Source organism: Aplidium turbinatum, chromosome 3 (genome assembly GCF_918807975.1).
Source record: "Aplidium turbinatum chromosome 3, kaAplTurb1.1, whole genome shotgun sequence".
In the NCBI taxonomy this organism is placed as follows: domain Eukaryota; kingdom Metazoa; phylum Chordata; class Ascidiacea; order Aplousobranchia; family Polyclinidae; genus Aplidium; species Aplidium turbinatum.
In genome coordinates, this window is record NC_137474.1 from 46,621,921 (window position 1) to 46,642,393 (window position 20,473).

The 20,473-nt window shown below is 37.9% G+C and overlaps 1 protein-coding gene across 4 annotated transcripts in view; it reads left to right on the forward strand.

Moving 5' to 3' along the window:
- The window catches only part of LOC145767122 (NACHT, LRR and PYD domains-containing protein 13-like), a 207,471-nt gene that overhangs the window by 179,611 nt on the left and 7,387 nt on the right, over positions 1-20,473 (forward strand). For all 4 annotated transcript variants that reach the window (XM_082578884.1, XM_082578885.1, XM_082578882.1 and 1 more), the window contains 5 exons: positions 1,000-1,080; positions 3,800-3,940; positions 8,084-8,245; positions 8,681-8,813; positions 20,327-20,465. In XM_082578884.1, the coding sequence (XP_082435010.1) occupies positions 1,000-1,080; positions 3,800-3,940; positions 8,084-8,245; positions 8,681-8,813; positions 20,327-20,465 (656 nt within the window). The remainder of the gene's footprint in view (positions 1-999; positions 1,081-3,799; positions 3,941-8,083; positions 8,246-8,680; positions 8,814-20,326; positions 20,466-20,473) is intronic.

Consider the following 20,473-nt stretch of genomic DNA (forward strand, 5'->3'; position numbering starts at 1 on the left):
TCCGACGTGGAAGTTCATTCATTTCTTTGCAAGAAACTCATACTCGCAAAAGGAATTAGGTATTGTTCTCAAGATCATCCCCGCTACACGCTAATACCCGGGATGTTGCTGTAGCAGCTACAGCTAGGTATGGGCGGATGTTCAGACCACTCGCCGTCCGCTACATCATGCAACAAGCAACGTATCTACATCCAAAATGTAAAGTGAGATAGGCCACGGGAGAATTTTTTGTCAAGTAGGTAATGAAAAAAAATCAAGCGTTTTCTCTTTTAATTATTAAGAACGTGTTATTCACATTTGTTTGTTGATCGTCCCCTTTAAAATATTACACATTTGCGAAACTCTTAAATAAGCCAGTTTTATCTTAAACTTTTATCACAATTTAGAGCTGAAAATACGCTCAGAATGCACATAATCATTAATCAAATGTAATTTTTCAAAAAAAATTTTAATCCAGTAATTTTTCAAACTCAGACCCCGCTGTTGGATTCTCCTTTGGCAAACACCCAGTACTAAGCGCCCCCTTTTCTAGATCTCACCAGCCGCTGGTGATAGTGAATGTGTCAGCTACACTTTATTTTTATGCAGCGTACTCAGGCTATTAGTCCGGGGCTGGTGAGGTGACCTATAATGAGTGAAAGTTTTTGTAGAAATAATTAAAGAGGCCCTATTGTCCTATTCGAACAATTTTAGGATGTTGCCACATTCCAAACCCTGGGCAACATCCCAATTCGTTTTGTATCCTAAGTCAGTAAAATCAGGAATATTTGCCAACGCAAATTTTGAGGAAAATCTCAATTGGTCCAAATATGTTTGTATCCAGTGTAATGCAATTGTGGAATTGTTTAATATCAATAAATTTTATGTAAAATTTTGCATCATAAAAAAGCAAATTGAGTTGCAAAAAATAAAAATACAAACATTAAAGTCATCCTTTTTAAACCTTTAAATGTTGTTAGTACAAAAATTCAATCACCATCAAACGATTTGTGTTCTTAGATGGATTTAATTGATCTTAGTGACAATCCCATCGAAGATGATAGGAAAATGATCATCCATCAAGTCAAATTCAATGAACCGGTAAATGTTAAGTAATTATTGAATCTTAATAAATTGTAGTTATTTCTCCATGTTGCTTCAATTTAGCTTGGAACAATGATCGAGTCGAAATCGGCTGATGAGACGTTTGAGAATTCTAACGGAATTGATCAAATGATAGCAGTTTTGTATGTCTGATAGCTTCGATTGTAATCCACTAAATCTCTTCTCAATATTGTTTGAAGACGTGAATGCAGGGAAAGTAACGAGTTCTGAACAAATCCCACTTCAAGGAAGTCAATTATCCCGACTAGCTTCAGACATGCCTTTAAGTGTCCTGCCAACGACACAGTTGTATGCTCTTGAGCGGTGTCGAACCAGCGACCTTTCGATTGCCGTTCCCGGGCTCTCACCACTCGGCTATGTAGCCAGATACAGGCTATGTAGCCAAACACAGATACATGATTTTGTGCGGTGTCCAACCGTCGCCCTTTCGAAGGTCGAGCCAGGGTGTTCACCACTCAGCTATGCAGCCGCTGTAGTTTTACTGAACGGAGGATGGTGGTAAAGTCCTTTGGAGTATAATCTCTAACGGGCTCATCAAAGTATTTTCGTTTCGCACCAGCTGTAGTTAATGCTACGCCGAAAACTTTTTATTTATCCTTATTGTTAAGTTTATAAGTAACAAGAGAAAGTTGGGATTTGTAAAGTCAAGGCCCCGATCGAACGAAAACTCGAATTTTATCCTTATCAAGGCCTTCAAGCGACCACCACTTATAAACCAGCTGTTGAAATCAAGACGCCCCTTTGTGCCTGCGCACAACAACTACTTAAGAACTGTTGTATTTTTAGACATATAATAAAAATGAAGTAAGTACGGTAAGGTCGCAGTGACAGATAGACTGTCGACATACAAATTAATAATAATAATCATGCTTTTATTTGCGCCCATTGCGATAAGATACAGTACACTGCGATCACAGATGCGATACAACAGACTACAGGAAGCAGCGAAGTGACATATAGTCTTCGAGTCAGCTGCTTCCCTTAGTTTGGCTTGCTATTAAGTGTCTTTGCCGAGACACAGCCGCGTGCTCTGGAGCGGTGTCGAACCCACGTCCTTTCGAACGTAGTAGTAATAATAATAATAGCCAAAAAAGTAAGTGAAATCCATTGACCTCTTGTACTTACTTAAAAATAATAATAATGTTATGGTTTTATTTATTGTCGCTCTACAATAGCTAAGGTCTTTTAGCAACAAGGCTCATTTTTAATTTGTATCAGGTTTACGATGTTATCACATTATTACCCGACTCATTCTCACTGCGCTAGGCAGGAAAGAACACAATCGGTACCGTTTTTAAAGTCTTCGGTTTGACCTTACCTGGAATCAATCGATCTGAGATCTACCAGCACCAGAGCCGAAAGTGAAACCAATCGGCCACTGAGCTAGTTTGTACTTAACTAAGTGTACAAAAGCAACTGAAGAAGGTATTACAGAACGCTAATTGATTACAACGCGCTGTGCGGTGGTAATCAAGCCACCAGAGGACCCAAGGAGCTATCTTCCGATATCTTTCCTCTGTGTTTCTTTCAAAATCCTTGAATGTCTTTGCGTCAATCCAATCATCGACCCACTGCTCCCAAAGAAGCAATCTAGGCTCTGGCGCAGATAATCCACTGTAGATCAGATCACACTTTTCACCGACAACCTCTAGGATTGATTTGAGGCAAAAAAGGCCGGGGCTGTAGAACTTACAGCTGCCTACGACACCGTAGGCGTATAGTATGGTACCACGGCCTTACTTGCAAGCTGCTTCGCTTGCTTTCAGACATATGGTCCATATGACCATGGAACTGGTCAAGATCGCAGCTTCAATACCACCGGAAACTCACGGCAAAGCAGACTGAGACGCCTGAAAAATGACGTCAGGTGCCGCAGTGCTCACTGCCACAACATCGACACTGCCATCAACAACGCTCGGTGCACAGTGATCGGATGCTGGCGTCCCACACAATTGGACAATCTTCCAAATTTTGCTGGCATCCAACCAGTTGAGCTTCATCGCGAAGAAGCCACTCAGGCATTGGATCGGCATTGGAGCCAAGCCATCTTCTCCATTCCAAGATTTCTGCCCATCAGGAGAGCACCCCATCGACTGAAATCATGACACCGATTCGTGTCAGCTGCTCAACACCTGGTCAACGAAGCTGATGGACAAAACATCTTTGCGGCTAATTGGGCAGAAAATAAATTGAACTCTCAATTGAATTAAAAAACCATCAGACTCCATTCGTTCATCCCCTATGCCGACATCCGATCCACCTGCTTGACACTACATATACAGTCGTGGGTGCGCCCCAACCATCTCCGTACGGGCGTCAGGCTTTTCCGTTCAACCATGCACCAATTGGGAATGGCTTCTTTCTCTATTTGAGAATGTAGTACTGAGGAACAGACTGTAGACCACATTATCAACGATTGCACGGTGATGAACGATCTGAACGAACATCAACGATCTTCAAGGTGGTAAACAAAGACTGGCTGCTACTTTAGTCGCTCCCTAGATCTCTTTCCAGCTTATTTCGGAAACCTTTAGCTTGGTAGTGAATCTGAGGTGGTAAAAGGGAAGACCCTCGGCCACAAAGGCTCACACGACGATGACGACGACTGCTTAAAGAGTGTTGTTTAACTTAATAAATTTATCGATCATATATTTATGATACAGCAAAATTAATTCCAAAGATGTTGCATCTTTAGATAAAAACCATTAACCATACGCCATATGCTACCTTGGTGAAAGCAATGCGCAACATTAAGACGCTGGTTTTGGAGGAAGTCCAATTGAAAGATTTGACTCTTAACCTGGTGCTTGATTGGATTAAATCTCGTTCACAATTGGTAATTATTGAGCAACTGTGTTATATTGTTACATTGTTACATAAAACATCAATAGCGTATTTTGATACAATCGATACGAGATAACACTGCCCAATGTTAATTTCTGGGCAGCCGATTGTAGCATCGAATAGACAGCGATAGACAACTCGTATTTGTAATCTCCAAGTCGCTGCGTCAGATGAGGTTTATTAACCAATCAGAAGGCAATATTTTAATCAGCTGATTTCAGTCATACGACTCATACATTTTAAGAAGTAGGTACATTATTTCAACGTTTCGACGTAGCCGGAGTGGATGAGGAGTCTAGGGAATAGAAGTCAAGGGATAGGGAATAGTCATTTCGATGACATGGGTTCAATTCTCACTGCTATCATTACTTTTTTTTCTCCTGCCCTAATAAAGCACAGTTTAAAACAAAATCCAACTCTCTGGAAGAGTTCCAGAGGGCTCAATGCTGCAGTCAGCTGGTTCATAGAAGAAATTGTCCTATGTACAAAGTGTCCATCCTTCAAAACACTCCATCTGCTGCAGCGACCTGCAGATTATAGATACGCTTACCATAAAATATAACAGGCCGCACACACATCTCATGGCCTTTTCTTTTCAGTTTTAACAAAATTCCGTACATGCAACATTGTCCACGTGCTTTTAACCCTATCTTAACTCGACCTGTTATCGGACGTGGTCACATGGCCACGCCCTTCACTAGTTTTGAAATTTTATATAGAAGGAATTTTCCTAAAACGCTGATATTTCTTGACTTTTACTTTTTATCATTTGAGCATCGTTTAAACCTACTTTGGTTATTTTTGAAACACTATGTGGTTCACAATTAGCATGTTGTCACAGGCTGTTCAGAAATTTTGTCTAAATTCCTAGATTTTAGCAATCGGCATCGAGATGACTCATCGCTTCTGCTATTGTATATACAGTGGCCGCAGTCGACCGCGAGTCAAGTCATCAATCACACATTAAAACTAAGAACGAAACGCAATGGGACTCATAGTACAATTTATCGTTTTATCTCAATTTAGGCAGTTTTTGTTGCGTCATTGCAAGGCAAGTGAAGTTGACCAGTTTTTACGAAGACGTGTTCACAACATGAAAAGTAAACTTTGGCAACTAGAAATGATCAGTTACTTTAGTTTAGTATTTACACTTTGCTACTTCTGAAAAGAAAAACAGAGCTAATCACAACCGAATCATCAACCACAGCCATCCACAAAGCGTTTTGTACCATATGTGTAGAGGTAGACGACATCAGAGTAACAGGTTATTCCAAAAAAAGAAATAATCTCGGCAAAGTTCCTCATCGTTGCTTCAAATGCAACATGCCTTTTTGCACAAAGCACATGTTGAAATATCAACTATGTATGTTATTGCCATTCATGCCATCCACTTGAGAAGGAGCTATCTTCCTGGCGTCAGCACTACCTGACTGCTCAGTGCTCACGATAGAACAGCGAGCATTGTGTTTCGCTAAACTGAATTTTTCATAACTCCACGATCATTCGATGTGTGTTGATCCAGAATTGTGGTACATATCATTTTGAATCTTGAAAAGTAAAATCAACTTTTCTTAGATTGTCTCGACATTGCCAGACTCAAGTTAAACAACCCTGACAGAAAAGCCCGTCATTTTTACATTGATTCAACGTCTTAAAAATGACCGGTTTTGCTGTCTGAGAAATTTAGCAAAAAGCAGGCAGCCCAAGCAGAAAAGTTGACTTTTATATCGTTTCAACGTTTAGCTGCATTGAAAAATATCAAAACGAAGTTTTTTTCTTCTGATTCTAAAACATTTTGGCAGGTTGAAATGATAGCTACACTGTATGAAATGAAACACCTGACAAAACAGCTGACTGAAAATCGTGTTACCTACTGTATACTTCTAACCCAGCCAGTAAATCAACCACTTTCAACAATGATTCGACGTCTGCAGACGTTAAATAAATGTAAAAAGGACTGGGAAAGAATGTGATAAACTAGAGTTATTTCAACCAGAAAATCAATCTGCCAACGTTGAATCAATGTGAAAAAAATGATTTGCTGGCTGGGATCGCTACAACTATTTTATGCTTTCATTCATGTTGATTTGTCATGAGAGATACTACGATGCTAAGCAGCCATGACCACCTGCGGAGAGCAATTCATCACAATAACCTCAAAACTGCTTGATGTAGTATGAATATGAAAAATACTGCATTTATTATAGGAAAAAATAATTTGTTTCAAAGTATTTTTTTGAATGTTCACAAATCATCAAAATTAAAATTCGGACGAAGAAAATCGGACATAAAATGACTAAATGCCAGCAAAATTTGCGTTTTTAGAGCTTTTTTGCAACATATGTGTTCAGAATACATAAACTAAGCATTTATTTCGAAAACAAATAATTACAATATAAAATAAAAGCATTTGACTACGTGCAATGTGCATGCCAATTTTCTCAAATGTGCGATATTTAGCGGCTGAGTTATAAGCCATTAATCAGGGCGTGGACAAACGGCCACGTCTCGTGCTTTTCGCGCGTCTTTGAAACGACTACCAGGTAGGGTTAAAACGAGCTGTTATCGTACGCGGAAAGTACGTCAGATGCTACTTTAGCCCCATGCTGATTATTCGCTAACAACGAGAGCTATGAAAATCAGAGATCCAAAATATTTTACAAGATAATAGCCATGTGTATTGCGCGTATAGAAATTAAATTTTTACCCAACAAATTTATTGAAATAAAATGTTTGAGTTAAAAAAACGTCAGAAAGTCAATTTTTATTTTAATTTCTTGAAAATAGCTTCAAAATTGAAATTTTTGAATTATAGCATTGACTAATGCTAAATTCAACAAAAAATCCCTTTTTTTCATAAATATAACACATTTTTGGGCGTTTTTACATTTCAAAGTAATTGCACTAACATTTATAGTTCACTAACATTAACATATATATATCTAGCATTGCACGAAAATGTCTAGCCACGTGAGACGAAATGCTGATTGTGAAGGCCAGAAAAGTAGAAAAATAACCAGTTTAGATTTAGAAAATTCGCAAAGAATAAAAACTAAAAGTTAAGAAATTCCACAGTTCTAGCATATTTCTTTCTGTGAAATATTTCACTATTAGAGTGGGGCGTCCTCATAAAGCCCCGTATCGCTACACATAGAGTTAACTTTTTATGAAACATCGCACACATTTCCACATTAGTATGACTGTAACAAAAGCATTGTTTGTTGAAGACGTCTTGATAGTGTTGTTCCTACTGGAAGTAGGGTACTGAACTTCCTGTTTATATTTAAGAATGAGGTTTGTTTATCCTAATTTTAATTCTTCAACCTTAATCCTATCTTAGTACGAGCTGTTTTTGTACGCGGAAAGTACGCCACGAGCTATCTTGGCCCCGTGCTAATTAATCGCTAATAACGAGAGCTATGAAAATTCACAGAACCAAAATATTTTACAAGAAAATAGCCATATTATGTATTGTGCGATTAGAAATTAAATTTTATCCAAAAAATTTATTGACATATAGTTTTTGAGATGAAAAAAACCTCAGAAAGTCGGTTTTTATTCTAATTTCCCAAAAATACCTTTAAAATTGACCGTTCCTACTATAACATAAAGTGATGCTAAACTAAACAAAAAAATACTTTTGCTCATCAATATAAGGCATTTTCGGGCGTTTTTACATTTCAAAGCAATTGCACTAACATTTATAATCTACCATATAATTTGTTTCCTCAAATATCAAGCAGCGAAAGTTTCATGAAAATGTCGAGCCACCTGAGACGAAATGCTTATTGTAAACGGCAGGAAGATAGAAAAATGACCAGTTTAGGTTTAGAAAATTCGCAATGTACAAAAACTAAAGTCAAGAAACTTCACATTTCTAGAATATTTCATTCTGTGAAATAGTTCACTACTACAGTAGGGCGACCTCATAAACCCCCGTGTTGCTACAGATAGGATTGAACAAAATCTCTTTATGTTGCAGAGCCCATTACTATAAGACTAAGTAACAGAACCTGCTTTTCTTCACCGAAACTTTCCTTAACCTTCTGATCAAAGTACTCTCATTTCTTTTACTGTCTTTTCTTGTATTAATTGCAACATGTTAAACAAGTATTATTTCACCACAACAACGTAGGATGACCAAACAATTGAGAACATGATCACATCAACCAAGATTGAAGGATCCTGCACCATTTGGAACGAGATCACATCAACTCAGATTATGTATATAGGCATCGGCAATATGTACAAAAGCTACATGGTGTCCAACAAATTCATCATTGAAACATTGAATGAAGTGAGTGAAAGGTTTTAATTTTTACTATTAACATTTTTATATTCAACTTTATTAATTCTTCTTTATATGTGTTTTGGCCCCATCAATATAATAATTCACTATGGATCATGAGAGACTATATTGTGTTTTTGTGTTCTTGTAAATGTCCATGAATTTACAACTTTACATCAGATGACAAATATTGTAGACAGATTATTTACCTCTAGTAAAAATATTTCGGTATAATCTGCCATGCTTTACTTACATACTTAGCCCTATCTGTAATGTTGTTACACTACCATTGTGCTGTAGGCTAGACCTACTTGTAATAATGTTCGATACTGGGATGAAAATGCCTTGTAAACCTCTGGAACAACGGATACTCTGTGATGTATCAAGCGCTAGATTAAAACTTACTTTATGTAGGCCTGCTGCATAACTGTTGTTTATTTACAGTTTTTACAAAAAGCGTTAACCAGTTGGAATGGACGGTATCAGATCTACTCTGTAGAGGAATTTGTCAAAGCCATAAGTTGCTTGGCCAAAAACAACACAGTAATTATGCAAAATATGTTTCTTATGTGCATAGGTAAGTTGATAGATTATTTGTGTCTTTGCTAAATGCTTTTGGTGGTTTGAAGTTATGCTTGAAATGAAATTGAAGAATAATTACAGCAACAGTTTGCATCAAATTGATTCTAATGTCAGATTAAACTGGGGTCAATACTTTTTTTCACGAAAATGGCAAAGTTTTGGAGACTTTTGATGAATGTTGCTTTATAGATAGCCAACTACAGTACTTTAGTACCGTAACATAAAAGGTTCAACAAAGCCGGAGAAGTAGCATGTGTTGTTAAACATACCAAAGATATATGGCATGCACTTTGTTGTGAGATTATGTAGTTTGTAGCCAACTGTAACATAGAAAGCACAATATCAAAAAGTTAACCCTTTGAAGGTTGGGGGGGGGCTGTCAATTCAACTTTTTTGTATCAACATTTGTATCTCTAAAACCACTGAGGCTGCGACTATGAGACTTCTTGACTTTTCCTGACTTTTATTCACCTCTATTGAGCTGAAATTTTGAGAAAATAAAGGTTATAAATTGAGAGATATAAGGCATTTCTCAGCACATCCTCTGAAATATTTCATATTCTATTGAACAAAATTTTCCCACCAGCTGGATGAAAGTAATTAATTTGGCCTCGTTAAACAAATGGTTCGTTAATCAAATGATTCAAATTGAGATTATGTAAAAAAAATTTAATCACAACATTGCAATGCATGTTTTTCATTACTCTACCAAAAAATACCAAATAACCCAAACGTCATAAGTCACCTCAACATCTCAACGTATATGAGCAGTTCTAAAACTCACATAGTTTTAATTTTCGGATATGCTCAACGTGAATATTTTTACAAAGTGAATCCTAAGTTTTGGAACCGTGCTTTAAAAAATAACAGGGATATCACTCCTAAAGCATAAGAAGAATCGACAGCCCCCCCCCAAACTGAGCAAGACTCCAGAGAGCCCAACCGCCTAAGGGTTAAGAGAACACCGGAAATTCATCTTTAACTTCATTTTATACGAGATATAAAAAAAACTTGATTGATCAAAGCTACAATCAATTCTAGAGATTTGTTTGAAAATGATTTAAGCTTAAATTTGTCATTCATACACGATTATAAACAAATGCACTTCACGAATAAGCAGCACTTCAACAATAGACACCTCTGCTGTGACCTATCACCTCTCACTGAGATAATCAGAAGACGAAGGTTTCAGCTGGCAGGTCACTGCTGTTGAAGTCAACGGGAAATTAGTGATATTCTCCATCAGTTAGAACAAGACACTGGATTGCAGAAATATGAACTGTCAAACTTGTTGAGGGACAGAAATGTTTATGGTGTCTAGATCCGCCAAAGCAGATGACTATGGTAAAAGTGTTGTCAATCACACTTACGGAATAGGTACCGTACCAATTTTTTTCTAAATGGTACCAAATTGATAAACAGAGTACCAAATTTGTTTCACCTTTCGAAATAACAAAATTTATATCCACTTCATTAGCACAGAACAAAATTATGATCATAATTCTTTCCATCAAGGCTTTTTTTCCTTTCAGAAGCAATTACAGTATTTGCACCAACAAAATAAACTGTCCATAAACTTGATGTTTCTTCTTCTTTTCGATGTTTGCTTGTCGTTTGCTCGTCGACGGATAAGGGCAACGCATGATGTTACTTTAATGCGGAGCGATTCCAAGTGGTGCAGGTACGTCAGAGCTCTGTACAAACTAACACCGAGGTAGAATGGTGTGGGGTTAAATGACAGGATGCTTCCTTCAATATTGATGTTCATCTCTCGCTTTGCTTCCTTGTTGTTTAGATGAAAAGCGGTCGACACCATTTTAGATTTACTAAGCTTGAGTTTCCACTTGTGGAGGTAGTCTGACATCCTAGACAAATCTTAAGTTAGGGTCATTTTCAGTGGAAACCATTCCGAAGCGTTATGCACCGTAGTCAGGTCGTCGGTATAGGCATACAGCTTAGATGTTGTTGGTGGAAGGTCATGGATGTAAATATTAAAAAGAAGTGGAGCCAGGACGGATTCCTGAGGAACGCCGTTCTTAAGGCGTCGTAGCCTGCTTCTTCGTCCGCGTCCGTGGTGAGGGTAAAACTGCGATTGTAGACAAGCTCCATAATCATTCTGACCATGTGCCGGTAGGAAAGAAGATGAAGAAGTTTGCAGACGAGGCCGCGGTGCCACACTATGGCATATGCTGCAGTGAGATCAATGAACACGGCACCAGCCTTCTTCGTTTCTTAAAAACAATCCTCTTTTTCTTTTTTTTATTTACCAGGCTTGATTCAGGTGGGCTGCACGACCAAGAGAATTCAACTTCCAATGCTTTCAAATGCTTACGATTTTTATGATAGCATTCATTTCTACTTTTGCCATACACAATACAGCAAAGCAAATTAGAAGAAATGACACTGCAATGGTCACAGAGTCACCCATTGGTACACAGAAATAAGCAGTTTAATTCAATAGACTATTAATCAGTTAATGTAGCAGGCCTAGCCAATTTTTTCTGAAAAAGCTATTGCTGCAAGCTTCAAGATCAAGGCCGCGCTGGTTCGACTCTTGGGGTGTGCATTTGAGCAACGCCTTCTCAGGACTGTCGTCCATACAGCGGCACCTAATGGATAGAATAATTCCCCGGAAATAAGACTTCAACAATTGGAAACTTCACTCTGTCAATCTCGGTAACCGGCCTTGCGTCAAAAGCCTCTACAAGTTGGTTTGGTTGGTTTTTGAATCTTTATCCTCTGACTGACAAAGCCTTGATAGGTTATTCCTGGTAGTTTCGCATACTTGTAGAGGCTCTTGCGCCGGGCCGGTTACCGAGATTGGCAGAGGGAAGTTTCCGATTGTTAAAGTATTTTTGTCAGGGAATTATTCCATTCACTAGGTGCCGGTGAATAGAGAGTAGTCCTGAAATGCGTTACTCAAGCGCACACCACGAGAGTTAACCCAGCGCCGCGTGATCTTGAGCCGGCCGCGTAACCACTGAGCTAACGGGGCGGACACGTGTGAGAAATTACCAGGAATAACCTATCAAGGCTTTGTCAGTCCGAGGATAAAGATTCAAAACAAACCAACCAAACAGCCAATTTAAAGCTTGCAACTGCAATGGCCAAAGTTTTAAACTTGTAGGCACACAGTTTACTTAAAATCATAGATTAATAAACAGAAAAAAAAAGAAAATTAGGCTAGTTTAAAGTTCAGCTTTTTCAGCCAGCTTCTTTCTTTCATTCAGCTCAATTTAACTTCACCACAGTTCATTCTATTAGTCTACTTCTTCAATATTACCGTGTAGCCTACATTCTCTTCAGTAAATTCGTACTTACCTGCAACCTTCACTGACAAATTACCAATCAGCACCTATTCCTTCCTTAAACCCTCGTCAGGCAGCTACTTTTTACAAAAAAATAATAATTTACGAGACGAATAAAAAGCACATCCGTTCTCCGCCAAGACATAAGCCGACGAAATACCAAAGGCACACTAAAGACCAAAGACAAAAAAATACCAAAGACCAAATGCTTCTTCTTTCGTATGAGAGGTTGGTTTTTGGACCACGTTTCATTGGGGTGAAATGTCCGAGCATTGTTGAGCAGCCACTTAATTGTACTGTAGAGTCATCCAGCGTTGGCAGGCCATCTGTCCTTGGTGGAGTAAACGTCGGGCAGTGGTACAGGATGTGGTTTGCTGTCTGTTCCTCTGCACCACAGTTGCATGCCGCAGATGTTGATAGCCGCCATTTTTGCATCAAGGATGCGAAGCGCCCACCAGTGCGGAGGCGATTCAGCCGTGCCGAGGCAGGTCGGCTGAGCTCCTTTCCTGGTGGCATGAGTCCAGCATCGGGGACAAAGTTGTGGATTCTAGAGGTGTTGTGTGTCCACTCCTCTTGCCAGGTATTGGTGATCCCGGATGACGCACTGGTGTTGTGCTCCAACAAGGATTGTGCTTGAGCAACAAAGGGGCTTCTCGATTTGAGGCGTTTTTTTATTGCCGGTCTGGTGATGTAGCTGTGGAGGGCGTGGTGTGGCTCCAGTGACCGGCGAGCCAGGGAGAGTGTGGCACCAAATGCCAACCTAGCGCTTTGCTCATTGTCAGGTTCTCAAACTTTTTCGATATTGAAAAAAGTGCAATACGAATGATAAAAACCAAAAATTAAAAACGGTACCAAATAGCACCAAATTTTATACAGCGTACCAAATCACGTTTTTTAAATCACCAATGCGACCATATTTGGATACTTTCACCTACCTTGCCACAGTGATCAAACTGCTGGAAAGGTGAGCTATGCGCAATGCAACATATTAGTTATCATACATTTTATTCATATATTTTACCTAGGTCGAAAAAGTGGTGTAAGGTTGATTGGTCGACAGACATTTGGTCGACAGGACGTTTGGTCAACAAGACATTTGGTCGACAGGACGTTAGGTCGACAGAACGATTCATTTTAGGGTTAGGGTTAGAGTTAGGTTAGGGTTAAGGTTAGTTAACTAACCCTAACCCTAAAATGAATCGTTCTGTCGACGTAACGTCCTGTCGACCAAATGTCTGTCGACCAATTGTCCTGTCGACCAAATGACCGGGTACCGAAAAAGTGACGTCCTCTCTGAAGTTCTATTTTACCTACACATATTTCATACCAGGACATAAAGTTTTGAGAAGTTTTCTCGTATGAATTCAGAAGTGTTTTAATTTTTGATTGTTTCTGGAAACGCCACCACTCACAAGTGGTCAATACAGTGTTTAAAAAAACTACCACAGATTTTAAAATAATATTAATAATGCAACTCTACCAAGGCTTCATTTGCAAAATTGTTGTTGACATTTATTTAACCGTATCTGTTACTGCTTCCTTTTGGCGGCAAGAGTTACTGGCCGAGACCATCAGGTCTACGTCTCTCTTATTGCTAATTACTCCGTCAGCTTATGACAAATAACAACGGGAAAAAGTATGCCGTTGGTCAAAAGCGTTATATATCACTTCAAGCAATTTATTTCCCAAAATATATTCGTGATTGTGTAGTTTAGGTAGAAAAGGTGATAAAGACTCGGTTTTTGACCTATTTTCGCCATTTCTTGGTCAAATTTCTCAGTTCACATTTTATTTTGAAAGTCCTCTTGTGTTGAACACAGGATTTCATCAATTTTTTTTCCGTTTCTGTGCCAACAGTATTCCATGCACTTTTTGCACTACTGTACAAAGCAATTTGCACAAATAACAAATTAGCCTACCTTCCTAATTGTTGTCTGCCAGCAAAGAATGACTCATAACGCGTCAAATCGCGACTCCCTACCAAGACAGCAAAATCGACATTGAATCAATGTAAAAATGACGGATTTTGCTGCCTGGGTACAGAATTGAATTTTAGCGCCACCGACAAACACAAGACTTTTGATAAATTCTTATTTCTGTTCGAATTAACGTGTACTTTAGAAGGTTGTCGCTAATTAATTGGATACGCTACTGGATTACATTGTATTATAATCACTGAAATCATATTGAATTGATATTAATAACAATACCGTCTATTAATTTTCAGTGCTTATCTAAAGTACTGTAAATTAGTATACTTCGGTAGATGTTCATTGTGATGGCTTTTTTGCTTTGAACATTAAGTTTGTTTTAACAAAACAAAAAAACCTTAAGCGAGTAATGTCGGTCTGGAATTGCATGCGGGAAGTGATTTTCTGATGTCTCTGGATTTATTAATATTCAATTGAACACTGAGAATATGTCCTTATAATGTTTGTAATGTATTGTATTGAGTTTAAATTTAACCGTTGTTATTGCGTTCATAAACGTAGTTGCACTGATGAGAATTTAATATTCGAAAACGCGTTCTGCAACACTGTTTTTTGCACTCTGCAATGCCTGATGCAGATTTATCTGTAGATTTCCATCACGCATTGAAGCGGTGATCTGATAATTACATTTTCTACGGTTCGAGAAAAAGTTTTCTCTGCCAATAAAACGTTGAATGGTAGTTTAAATAATTATTTCTGAAAGTTCCTTGGTTTCATATTATCTGAAACACAAATTGAAACCGCACGCTAATAGTAAACTGTCAATCAAGCTATTGAATATATCAGCAAATTTCTTGCATTTCATAACTGACTGTGACAAAAGGTTTATTGTGAACTTCACAATTGAAGCGTTTAGAACGAAAAGTGCCTAAGTCACATTTTCACTCGAATTGAGTTAAGTACAAAAACGTATTGCTTTCATTGTCCTTTGTCACCAGACACAAAAATATTTTGGTATAAAGGTTGCTAAGCCATCATTTTCGAATACAGGTTTTGAGCGGAAAGGTGATTTTTTCTTCTAAAAGTAGCTAAGTCCGTTCTGACCAATAGCGTCGAGTCATTTAACCACGTGACATGATTTTTATTTTGCTTTTTGATCGGTTTCCATTTTAGAGGATATAAAGTCATTAGCTGGCTACCGGTTATTTAGACTGGGACACTGGCAGTCTGGCACTGCCTCTGGTTTAGGTAGGGTAGGTGAAGAATTAGGATCATTGGTAGTGTTATGAAAGGTAGTGTTTTTATCAGCTTTTAATTGTAGATATTTTGCAAATAAGTGATCAAATACCGGTAAATCAAATTCAGCAGTCCACAGGTCCAGTTTGCAAGAAGTTTAGCAGTGCAGACTTCAATATTCATGGGACATGATTAGGCTATTCGATGTGTTGGTGCCAGCAGATAACGAAATAAAGTACACTTAACCTAAGATTAAGTAGCCTATTAGATTGGACTATTATTTTTATAACTTATTCTGTAAAGGTCCTAGCCTGTCTACCAGTCTTCTTTACTTCTATACTACACTACTAATGAAGGAAAGAAGGTTTTGAGAGTGTACCCAATTATTATTATGTAGTCTAGTAGGCCTAACCCAATTATTATTCTACTGTACATTGCCAATGAAGGTGGGGAAGTCTCTGTACTTTACCTGTTTTTCACCCCATTAATTACCAGTAACAGTTATTATGTGCTACCAGCCTAATTTTTTCATGATATTTCTAACCCAAAATAGTTTTTTGCAGATTATTCCAATGTCATATTAGTACGAGGTTTGAAGAAATATATTTAAATAGCTTACTTTACAGTAGTATCTGGAGTAAGAGATGGCAAATTCTGTTAGGCCTATAGAACACTTAAAAGTACTTAAGTCCATCATTTGTGTCTAAAAGTGCCTATGTCCAGCAATTTTGAAGAAAAGTGCATAAGTCCAATAAAGAATATTATCACTATTTTTTGACAAGTTCAACTAAAAAATCAATTAATAGTGCAATCAGAACTAGGTTGGGGTTGTAGACACTGACATATGGTAAAAACAAAAAATCTTTTAAATCTTGATTTTACAATGCAATTAAATACTGTACATGTCAATATCTCCTTAGTAGTATTTTGTGACTTAGTCACTTTTCGTTCTAAACGCTTCAATTATCCGATACCAACATAATCGGGATTAAAAGTTGGGGCAAGAAGAAAAAAGTAAAAGTCAAGAAATCTCAGGTTTCTAGCGTCACTGCTTCTATGTGAAATTGCTGAATTAGCAGAGGGCGAGACCATAGGGTCTAAGCCAGTAACATGTACGGTTAAAAAAAGCGTTTTTCATCAGTGAAAAACAAGATAAAAGTTAATCTACTGTTGACCTACTTTTGTTTCACTTTTGTTTTCTGTTTTTTTTTACTTTAATTTTTTCTACTGTTGACATACTGATATTTAATCCTATCTGTAGCGACACGGGGTTTTATGAGAACGCCCCACTCTAGTTGTGAAATATTTCTCAGAAAGAAATATGCTAGAAATGTGAAATTTCTTGACTTTTAGTTTTTGTACGTTGCAAACTTTCTAAACCTACACTGGTAATTTTTCTGTCTTCCTGCCCTTCACAATAAGCATTTCGTCTCAGGTGGCTAGACATTCTCGTGCAATGCTAGTTATATATGATTTAATGTTAGTGCATGGCCACCTGGAGATGTGGCCTGATTTGTCACATTTTGCAGATTTTGATTACAGCTGCAGCTAGTGCTTGACTGATATTTTTTTAGATGTTTTTAATTTTTGCGGTGTCCTAATGACATAAAACTTCTTTGTTGCCTTGTGGAAGCAGTAGCAAATGAGAAAAAGTAAGTTGAAAAACGCAAAATCAGACTGTTATTGAAAATTAACAGTCTGACTAAAATCTTCGAAATCAAATTTTCTTTGTTTTTTAACATGTGAGGATGTTAAAATTTATTGTGTCATCTGGGGAAAAGAATAAAGAAAGCGTAAAAATCTAGTTTTTAGAAAAATTCATTTGAATGTTTGCCCAAAGTTAGAAAAACCTGAAAATTTCTGCAAAATGTGACAAATCAGGCCGTATCTTTAGGTGGCCTTGGTTAGTGCAATATAAATGTTAGTGCAATTACTTTGAAATGTAAAAAAAAAATGCCTTATATGTAACAGCAAAAGCAATTTTTGTTTAGTTTAGCATTACTTTATGTTATTATTCAAAAATTTCAATTTTGAAGCTTTTTTTCGGGAAATTAGAATAAAAACCGACTTTCTGACGTCTTTTCATCTCAAACACTTTATTCCAATAAATTTGTTGGGTAAAGATTTAATTTCTATACGCATAATACACATAGCTATTATCTTGTAAAATATTTTGGTTCTGTGATTTTCATAGCTCCTGTTAATAGCGATTAATTAGCACGGGGCTAAGATAGCCTGTGACGTAGGGGAGGATGAGGTAAGTTGAGCCACTTTTTACTTAAACGCTTCTACTAAGAAAACCGCTAGATTTACAATAAAAGTGAAAGTGGCAGCATAATGGTTGATGCTTTGGCCTTAATTTAACAAAAAAAATTTTTTCATAACTCATAAGAATATTGAAAAAAAGCATGTTTTAAAGATTACGCCATTTTGGCTCAACTTACCTACCCCACGTGGTAAGTTGAGCCGGGGTGTGAGGTAAGTTGAGCCACTTGTTTAAGTTCAATAACAAAAGCTGTAGCGATGGTAGCCTACATATAAAATGTTATGCAATACATGTGTTCACGAAATTATTGCCCAGCTATTTGTCCCGAATTGTAACATGGACTGTGACGCAATGGTGACGTCATCATTGCAATGCACTGTCATGCTTGAGCGACAATCTTTCATTATTTTTCCTCTATTTACTAACTCGTGTTTTCGCTGCTTAACGAAAACGTGGCTCGGTCTTTTACGATGTGATTTTCTTCTTCTTCGTTTGAACCTTCTTCGCCACTCCAGGGGTCGAGGGGCTCTGCCTTTTACCACCCTTGGGCAGTGGCGGCGACGCGGTCTAGATGTTTGGGCAGGTGTCGAGCAGCCATTGAATTGATTCGTCATCCAATTCGCGCAGACCACGCACATCATTTGGCGCATGGCAGATGGCGCAGTTACAGATGGTGTGGTCTACGGTTTGTTCCTCCATGCCACACTCGTGCAGTGACTATTCCACTGCACAATTGATCCAGTCTCTTGTTGACAATATGTAATCTTCACTCAACACATGTGGAACTTGAGTCGAAAGTTAGAAAGAAGACAGGTTGGGTAGCAGTTGATACATAGCTGCTACCACTAAGAAAGAACAACATGTGAAAGGATAAATTTATTTTGTTGTGACTGTTCGACAGTGAAATTGCGCACTTCCCAGCCGACAAATCTGCCACTTTTTCGTTGATTAAACGTCAACAGACGTTGAATTAATGTAGTGCTAGCAGATCGTGTTAACTGAGCTAAAGAACAGAAAATAAAACGATGAATCAATACAGCACAATCCTGATTAAATAAACCTCCAAAATGTGAATTTTCTAAATCAATTTCCGTTGTCTGTCTGATCTAAACTTATTCCATATGCCACCGATCAAGAGAGCATGGAAACCGGAATTTCTGCTGACGGCAGAAAGTTTCTCCAAGTGGTCGTGTGAGGAAGCTTTAACGATATCCTCTTTAAGAAAAGCACACTCATCGTTTGCTTTAAAGACAAAGGACAACTTTCATAGGCGTAGCCAGGGGGGCGAAAGGGGCCATGCCCCGCCCAATTTTCAAAGTTTGGATTCCGAAGTTGAGCCCTTTGTTGAAAATATAATAAAATTTGTAGAAATTTATAATGTTTTCCAAGAGATCTGGGTATTAACACCCCCAAGGACTTGTTTTAGACACACAGAAAGACAAAGAATCGCGCAAAATTTACGCAATTTACGTTTCTTTTAACTAGTTTGTGGAAGCAATTTCAGAATGGCTTACTCTGTTGGGTTTTTGTGTCGCTGAGTTTTTGGTGTTCTCTAATTTTAGCCGCAGATTTTGCCCGTTCGTGTGTAAGAGCCACCTTTAATAAGTTAATAGCTGTTTATCTGCTAATAAATTTTATACAAATATTACCCTAAAAGTGTTTCCAGAAAGCTCTATAATCCATTATTTAAATGTAATTTTGCAAAAATTTTTCAGGGGAGCATGCCTCCGGACCCCCTAGATTACGAGTGCCTTCGGCACGCTATAACCCCCAGTTTCATTGCTTCCCTTGCTCAAGCCACCAGGATACGTCACTGCACATCAGGTGGCGATGGCTTAAACAAAACACTTGTCGTTCTCTTTAATTCATCAAATATTTGCCCCCCCCCAAACAATTTTTTCTGGCTACGCCAATGACAACTTTTCCTCGGACTTTCCAGGCACTTTTCTGACAAAGTTGGCCTCAATTTCTCCATCTTCATTGAAGAATTCGATTTTACCAATGTAATGCACAGGTCGGGTTTTCCCTTGCATGTTGCTTGTAGGCTGCAGTTTACACTAGGCAACAAATAAATTTAAACTTCAATAGACCAATGGACAAATTATTTTTTCAGAGATTTAGACTATTAAAGAGTAAAATACACGTTGTTATCTATTTAATGACTACATGTATCATCACTTAACACTGGCAGCTGAAGTGAGGTAAGTTGAGCCACCGGCTCAACTTACCTGTACATCACTGGCTCAACTTACCTCAAGGCCGCCATTAAAAGTTAAACGGGAATTTCTCCAGTCATATATGAGCCAGCAACCTCACTTTAATAGTTTCTGAATAAGCTAACATTAGTGATTACTGTTAAATATATCAATACTGGTGAATGCCACAGACATTTTGTAAAACACAAAAAATCTTTTTTTTCAAAAAGTTCAAAAAACTTCCCAAAATCACTAAAAACAGTTTTTCTGTTTTTCTACAAGACAAAGACCTATAATCTTTACAGAACAGCTCCATATAAGATAAACGGTCAGGTAGGTGGCAGTAGAAAGTTGATGCGATTTTTAGTTTTCGAGTTACGGGGGGTGGCTCAACTTACCCACTGGCTCAACTTACCTCACCTTCCCCTACTTTCCGACATGCAGCATATCCTCAAAGATTTTATTTGTTAACAAAAACAAGTTATTTGAAACTTGTTTAAAATTTTCAACCTTCAATATTAAATATTTGTCTTACAGCAAAGTTTTCCCAATATCTGTTTTTGTGTTTTCAGAAAAGGAAAAGTTTCAACTTGTGGCTCTCAAAGCTCTATGGGCATTTGCACTTGATGGCGACAATGCAAATAAAATAAAAACATTGGAAAATGGAAAGGTTATGGAATCGCTTGAAATCTTTTCCAAATCGGATTCGAAGTAAGTTT